The sequence below is a fragment of the Triticum urartu genome, unplaced genomic scaffold (assembly GCF_003073215.2).
Source record: "Triticum urartu cultivar G1812 unplaced genomic scaffold, Tu2.1 TuUngrouped_contig_6501, whole genome shotgun sequence".
NCBI classification, from domain to species: domain Eukaryota; kingdom Viridiplantae; phylum Streptophyta; class Magnoliopsida; order Poales; family Poaceae; genus Triticum; species Triticum urartu.
Genome location: NW_024117267.1, coordinates 1 through 7,930, shown reverse-complemented (window position 1 = coordinate 7,930; position 7,930 = coordinate 1). Strand labels below are relative to the sequence as shown.

Here is a 7,930-nt window from a genome sequence, read left to right as displayed (position 1 = left end):
CACACAGGGCACGCAAAATGCGTCATATACGAGGTCCCCTCGCTGCCTTTGTCCGAAAAAGTAAATCTGAGCGCGGACACTGGATTGCCCGCACGACCCACCAAGCCCGCTAGGGTTAACCCGTCCCTTTCTTTTCTTTTCTCCCGAGCGCAACTTATCCCCTCCCCTCCCGAGCGGAGCCGCCATAGCCGTCACCTCCTCTGCCCCTCTCCGCTGGCTGCCTCCGGCGCCCCATCTTCTCCACCGCTACCAACCACCGCCGTCCGCTGGAGCGGTTTGCCACCCATCTTCTCCTTCTGGTCCAGCCTGCCCTTCTCTTCACCGCTGCCGGACCGAGCTCGCCTCGCAGCTCAACGGGGAGGTAACTCACGATTTCGTTGTCGTCTGATCTTGAACTACTTTTGCTCTCTGATCTTAGATTGCAACAAGTTTGTGAGGATAACTACGAGGTAGCCGTGATGGATGTGGGGTGGAGGAAGAAGTCGGTGGAGGCGTCCATGGATTTGGGGAGTACGAAGAATTGGGGGGCGTATACGGGTATATTCATTGTGCTCATGCTTATCATAGCCGCTATCCCGCATGATGAGGACTATCACGACTTCGCCGACCAACGCACACTTCTCCTTGGTAATTATTAATATCCACTTTGCACTTTTGTCTTATCATCGGTTTGCCCCCTGTTCTGTTGCTGCATACTCACATCAATTTTGCTGTTTTAATAATTTTAAGTTCGTAATTTGATAGGTTTATAAGTCAAGAATACACATGACAGCAGAGATTCAGAACAAGTAAAACATAGATTTGGCTAAATTAAGCTCCATTCAAAAGAAAGTAAAACATAAATTTGGCTAAATTATGCTCCATTAAAAAAACACTTCTGATTGATAGAATACAAATCATAACCATTTTTTTCATGAAATTTAAGTCTGGGCATAGTTATATTGGTTAATTAATATTGAATAACGTTTATGTCTTATTTTGTAGGGATCCCTAATACGCTGAATGTTGTCTCAATAATCCCCTTCATTTTTGTCGGTCTTGCCGGGCTCATCCTTAAGCACTGTGAAAGCTACTGTAGGCCATGGTGCAGATTTGATGCTTATGCCAATTTTGGTTCCTGTTTTAACTATAATTAATATATGAAACACTCTAATGTTAATACTTAATCGCGCTGGCAGCTCACAGAGGGGTCTCTACACACTCTTCTTTGCTGGTGTCAGTGTTGTTGGTTTTGCTTCATTCTTTTACCATCTCAACCCGAAAAATGACGCCCTATTTTGGGACACATTGCCAGTAAGTCTTTCCTAGACTTCTATGCAGTAGGACTAACATTCAGCACCATGTTTGTATGTAAAATTGCTTGGAAAGGAATAATTGGTACCCCCCCCCCCCCCCCCCCCCCTTTTTTTTTGCTTCTACTCTCTTGATGTTTAATATACTGAAGGGTGACATGTTGGTTTGTTTGTCTAGATTATGATCGCTTTCACATCTTTTGAGGTGATTTTCATTATCGAAAGGTTTGATGATTCGGCAGGAACAAAGTCGTTTGAATCAACGAGCTACTGGTTATGGGCAGTCGGTTAGTATTATTCTTGCTCAATATAATGCATGCATTTTCATTTTTTGTGTAGGTTGCTATTTGTGATTCACCTCAATGTACTTGGTTTTTGATAGTTCATTTCTCATAGGACATGAACTTCTGGTTGTTCTTACTGAAAGTGCAATTCAATATGACCTAAGTTATACAATCTGATTTTTTTCTTCTATTGAAAATAAAATTTCAGGATTTTACGTTCTTGCAAGAGTAGAAGAGGTTGCAGACAAACCAATTTATACGTGGACACTTCATATTGTCAGTGGGCATACTCTTGGTCATTTATGTGCTGCAATGGTGCCTCTTTTTTTTATTCTCATGTTAGCGAAAAGGACAAGACCAATTCAACCAGAAAGGTATGAACCAATAATTCCATAGACTCCATGATTGTGTGCACTTTATTTCTTTATGTGTAAAGTGGAATTTGATTCAACCGTGCATGATTGTTCTTACCAAACTTAATGTGGTGAGCACCAGTCCAACAAATACTTTCCTCATTCCTTTTCAAACATTTGTGTTTCTTCATCCAGTCTAGTTCTACTAACAATTTCACCACATTAAGGTTGGATTTGCTCATGTGACATGGTTGTTTGTTTGGTTGTGTGGTGAAGGGCATGTCTTGGAGATGGGGAAGTGTCACATCCATGATCCACACAATATATTTGATGCATTTATTGGATACAATTATTTAACAATCATTGAAAAAATTGCGAACGCCACTGCGTTGCATCATTATGCCATACATTATTTCATTGCATTCATCTACCTATGCATTTTGTCCACCACTAGAGTTTCCCTTGTTCTATAAGTATATTGTAATTGTAATGCTGACCAATATGTCCTAATGCTCTTATATATCAACTACTCAACAACAACAACAACAACAACAACAACAACAACAACAAAGCCTTTAGTCCCAAACAAGTTGGGGTAGGCTATGCTGAAACCCATAACATCTCACAACCAACTCATGGCTTTGGCACATGGATATCTAGCTTTTACGCACCTCTGTTCATGGTTGGTTCTTTGGTGATACTCCAGTCATTCATATCTTGCTTTACGGACTCCTCCTATGTCAAGTTTGGTCTACATCGACCTCTCTTGACATTATACTCCTTAATGACCCTCTCTTTGAATGCTTGAGCTACCCCCGAGTTTCCACCACTTCGTTCTAGTGACTTTGGTGCGCTTATCCTGTTGGGACACGAATCCGAAAGAGAGTCATTCACCACAAGCTTATGCTGAGGGACAACACTCTCTCTAGGTATCACCTTACAATCAAGACAAGCACGCCAGTCTTCTCTTCTCAAGAGGATGAAATCAATCTCGCTAGAGTGTTTACCACTACTAAAAGTCACTAGATGTGATTCTTTTTAAAGTGGGTGTTAGCTATGATCACGTCGTAGGCTAGAGCAAAGCTTAAGACATCTTCTCCTTCTTGATTCCTGATGCGATAGTCAAAGCCCCGATGCATCGCTTCAAAACCTGTGTTAGATGTACCCACGTGGCCATTGAGGTCTCCTCCTATGAAGAGCTTCTTGCCAATAGGTACTCCTAACCATGTTCTCCATGCCTTCCTAGAATTCCTTGGTGTTCTCATTGTGGCCTACTTGCGGGGCCTACACGTTGATAACATTGAGAATCAAGTCCCCAGCTACCAGCTTGACCAGGATAATCTGGTCCCCACGCCTCCTGATGTCTACCACTCCACACTTGAGGCTCTTGTTGATCAAGATGTCTATTCCATTCCTGTTTGCAGTTGTCCCCGTGTACCATAGCTTGAAACCGGTATCTCCACCTCCTTTGCTTTCTATCCTCTCCATTTGGTTTCTTGGACTCAAAGGATATCAACACCTCTCCTCACCGCTGTATGAACTAGCTCCCGAAGCTTACCTGTCAGGGTTCCTATTTTCCAGCTACCTAAACGATTCCTCCTAGGCTCGGCTAGCTTCCTTATTCTTCATAGTCGTCGAGTCAAAAGCGAAGACCCTTCATTTTTCACTACACGCGGGCGTTGATGTAGCGCGCCACTAAGGATGCGATGTGACGACCTGATCCTTGCTCACTTGTCACCGTATCCAGATCAAGATACTGCGCGCCACCTGGGGGGGGGGGGGGGGTGACGGCCCGGCCCTTGCCCATTTAATACCACACCGGGGTTCTGATATGGCGCATCGCTGAGAGGGTTATGCCCCAAAGATTTTCTTCTGGGTTCATCTCCATTAAGAGTGTTTTGAGTTTTGACGCTGGCTTGCCAAGCCTATCACAACCCTCGTTTAATTGGGCTTGGGACCGGCTATGTTGAGACAACATAGGCGGAGTTGTCTTCTAGGGTACAAACAAAGAGTATAATTTTGATTACATGATCTGACAATTTCCCTCGTTTCAGACACATGATTCTAGTGCATCATCAATTAATGCTTGCTTTCATGGTCTGCTTATTGGTGCCCAAGATGATCTGCCTATGGATGCCCAAGTTACAGGTATGATAATCTGCTGATCCATGCCCGAGCAAATAAGAGTCACTCCACATATTGACCATGTTGCTGCTTTGCCTAGAGGCCTGCCACTACATAATTACTAACCTCCCTTGACAATTGACTCATTCCATACCATATTATGTGCATTATATTATTATGGAGGTAATTATACAATGATAACTTTACTTCCATGTCATGCTTTCTCCACAATTTTATTTACTCCCTCCGTTCCTCAATATAGGGTGTATAGTTTTTGGCACGGAAATTAAAGAACGCATGTGGAGGGAAAATTTCACAAGTTTTGGGAGAGATTGCACCTGACTAATTGACATGAGAAAATAGGGGAGCTTGCCCTATATAAGGAAATGTAATCAAATCCCTTAAAAAATTATCCAAACGAGTGGTGCAACGCAATAAACCTTATATTTCGGACTTTTTCTCAAAAATCTATACACCTTATATCAAGGAACGGAGGGAGTAGTAAAATCTGTCTCTAGCACGCGTGTGATTCTTGCATTGATATTTATTTATTTGAATAACCTGATTAACTTCTTCCACACTTGTGAAAATTAGATAAGTGCTTTTTCATGTGTGACTTATTGACTGTGTTATTGCTCTTAATCAGGTTCGTGCCATAATGTATGAAATCAGCATTTTAATGTGGGAGTTCAGTGCTCGTTATGTGGGTAATCAGGCAAAGACCTCAGAGGAGCGAGGAATGTTAGAAACCCCAGTTCGTGCTCGGCAAATAGTGCCACGTATTCGTGGCCTTTATGGGATGGACACTTATAAGAATAAGGTCTTAGAATTCATACAAAGTGAACGATCGGATGAGTCTATATTTGGACTATGGGGCACGTCGGGTGTTGGCAAGACACGGCTTCTTTCGCTCATCGCTGATAGCTATGCCGATTCATTTCGTCACGTCATATTTCTTGATGGTGGCAGTAGCGTGAGAGTGATGCAAAATTATGTCGCATATTTTTTGAAATTGGATTGGGAGACAATCTCATTGTTAGAGGAGCATTACCGAGCTAAAATCATCATGGAGTACCTAGAGCATGTCAGTTTTTTGGTTCTGTTAGACGATGTGCAAGATGAAGTGTACCCAGATTTAACAGCTGTTGGTTTGCCGATGGCTCTTGGGCATCGGCAAAAAGTTGTTCTTACGTCGAGGAGTCAGGTAGTATGTGCTCGCATGGGATGCACCCTAACAAACACTCTGGAGATGAAGTGTCTTGGGGATGAAGATGCTTGGAGTCTTTTCGAGTATAATGCGGGAGTAAAAATCACAGAAGCTGATACTGAAATTTATGAATATGCAAAACAGGTAATATATATTTCTACATAATAACTTTTCAGATATACTTTTAACCTACAAATAAAAACTGTGCACTATAATTTATAGTTTGTATTGGTTATTAGATGGTTTCAGCATGTGGAGGGTTGCCTAGAGCCATATGTGCTATTGGCATAGGCGTAGCTGGAGCCACTTGCAGGGGAAAACATCCAGTTGATTGGTGGTTTACCTACAAGCGTTTCAAGGATAAAAATCTGCCACCAGAGCGAATGGAAGAAATAGTGCCTGTTCTGGTTTAGGTAAGTTAAAACTCTAAAGTAGTGTGTGATAGCAGATAGTACATGCCTGAGTGCTCAAAAAATACCCCTGGCAAAAGCAAATGTATACTCCCTCCGAGCCATATTAATTGTCGCTCAGACGGATGTATCTAGACGTAGATACATCCGTCTGAGCGACAATTAATATGGGACGGATGGGGTATTTCTGAAGGGGAAAAAAATACTTGGTAGTAGTTCTGATTATGAGGCTTGAATAAATTCAAGGCCTTGCACGGATCATGATGGTGAAAGAAATCATTCCAGAGATTGCTTAACATCAAAGTTTAGGAAACCATTCAGATTTATGTCTCTGAACAGTTCTTTGTAAGCATTTTGCCATTACCTGCTCAAATCCCCAGGTTGGGCCCGAGACCAACCAGCCCCTGGGTATCCTCAGTGTCCAATGGACTTGCATCCTCAGTGTCCAATTGGGGGTTTCCTTTTTAGAGCTTCAGGAGTTGCATTTGGTACTTTTTTTGTTGATATATTCTTCTTGAGGACAATTCAAGCCATTAGATGTAAAGTACTGAGAGACCACATAACTGAATAATCTGTGCTAGGTATAGCTGTAACTTTAGCTACACCAGTATTGCCAGGATATGACTCTCTAAGTCTTGCATCTGAGTACAGCGGATAGACTTTGATGGAAGATTTGCTCGCACAAGTTGTAGTATTAGGCGACACATTTTATATGGCTGAGTGTAAAATGGAGTAGATAGCACAAGCCTTGGGATTTGTGTGACATTTGCACAGCAATCAAAGAGGAATCAAGTGCCTTTCACACAAGTGCATGTAATTACTATTTACTCCCTTTTTATATAAGATCTTTTACTAGATCATTAAAGTAGTGATCTTAAAAAGATCTTATAGTATTATCACTTTACAGAGGGAGTATTTGATAGGCCTAGCCTCTGCTTTAGCTTTGCAGTTGATTTACTCTGGTAGTGCGCATTTAACTCGATGTCTCTTTTATGCCTGCTCATGTGAAGGACCGCTGCCCTGGTTTCAGGCAACTTGTGCGTGGCTGGTAGGAGCTGTGGATACATGGTTGGACTTCATTACTTGTTGCTGCCCCAATCAAGTGTCGGCGAGTCCAGATGGCGGTCTAGTATATGCTTGTGAATATGGTGTGAAATGTTTGATGATAATACTTTCTATTTCTAGTATGTGTTTTCTTGACTTGTCAGTCTTCTGATGCGTAAACACAGAGCAGAACACCTTCATGCTCCAATGGAATGCAAGAGAAGAACAGACTTGTTGTGGATGCTAAATTCTGTGCTTGTTTGTTTTGCTGTCTGTCTCATTCTGTCATTCGCCTAAAAACTTTTGACCTAACTGGACCCCTCATATCTTCCCTATATGTCTGGGCTGTCCGTGAACCCTCATATCTATCTTAAATATGGGAGGATACAAAGGCTCGCGGACAAGCGGGGGCGCGTGAACCCTCATATCTATCTTAAATATGGGAGGATATGAAGGCTCACGGACAAGTGGGGGCGCGTCCGGTCAATCCGCAACATAAGATGTGGCCTCACTCTGGATCACCTTTTCTCTGTCTTTAATTATTCTTTTCTTTCTTCCTCTTTATCTATATCAATCATGTGTAAGTGACCGGACATATGAGAAAGAAAGTAAGGATTTTGCCTGCACGGATGAATGAATAGGGGAAAACGTTCATAATCATCCGACTGCTCTTTCTCTATCGTAAGCGTCCTCCATGTGCCACGTACTCACGTCTGGCAGCCCGCCGCCCCAGCCTTATCCTATCTCTAACGAAGCTCCTTCACTCATTTCTTCTCTTTTCTCCCTCTTACAACTCTTCGGCAGAGGAGATTAGCCATGGCGAGCACCACCAGCAGCTGAAAATCAGAATAGTTTGACGCCGGCTGTGGGCACTAGCAGCCGGAGCTCCTCCCTTGCATTGCTGCAGGCGGCCTAGCTGCAAAGCAGCGTCCATGGAGCGGAGCCATGGCGAGCACCACCACAGCAGCGGGGGAACCGGGAGGTGCTGCTGGTGATCGAAACGGCGCTCGTTGACGAACGCCGGTGCTGCTTTCATCCACGTCCGCCGAGATGGGACAACAACTTGTCCACGGCAGTTGCGCTACGTTGCGCTATTTGCAACCTCGTCTGCACTGCGATGCAATCTAGTGTGCCGATGGAGCGCTCGGCCGGCGGCTGAGTTGCAATGGAGCGCTCCGAGCCGGCGGCGGAGGCGGCATGGAGCGGTCGGCACCGG

At 43.5% G+C, this 7,930-nt stretch overlaps 1 protein-coding gene across 3 annotated transcripts; it reads left to right on the top strand.

The window, feature by feature from the left end:
* LOC125530702 lies at positions 1 to 6,980 on the top strand. 3 transcript variants are annotated; one of them, XM_048695098.1, is made up of 10 exons: positions 1 to 361; positions 430 to 627; positions 985 to 1,084; positions 1,179 to 1,293; positions 1,471 to 1,579; positions 1,785 to 1,950; positions 3,984 to 4,077; positions 4,700 to 5,404; positions 5,500 to 5,673; positions 6,681 to 6,980. In XM_048695098.1, the coding sequence occupies exons 2-9, from the start codon at positions 459 to 461 to the stop codon at positions 5,671 to 5,673; spliced, it is 1,632 nt and encodes a 543-aa protein (XP_048551055.1). In that variant the 5' UTR covers positions 1 to 361; positions 430 to 458; the 3' UTR covers positions 6,681 to 6,980. The 3 variants fall into 3 exon arrangements, with proteins under 3 accessions (XP_048551055.1, XP_048551056.1, XP_048551054.1); XM_048695099.1 differs by having other exon boundaries at positions 91 to 361; positions 419 to 627; XM_048695097.1 differs by having other exon boundaries at positions 92 to 627; positions 6,701 to 6,980.
* Positions 6,981 to 7,930: the final 950 nt, after the last annotated feature.

Excerpts from the sequence above, each read along its gene's own strand:
- LOC125530702 (XM_048695098.1), top strand. The coding sequence starts at position 459 with ATGGATGTGGGGTGGAGGAAGAAGTCGGTGGAGGCGTCCATGGATTTG. Across the intron at positions 628-984 it reads CCAACGCACACTTCTCCTTG|GGATCCCTAATACGCTGAAT; the intron begins GTAATTATTAAT and ends CTTATTTTGTAG. Across the intron at positions 1,294-1,470 it reads TATTTTGGGACACATTGCCA|ATTATGATCGCTTTCACATC; the intron begins GTAAGTCTTTCC and ends TTGTTTGTCTAG.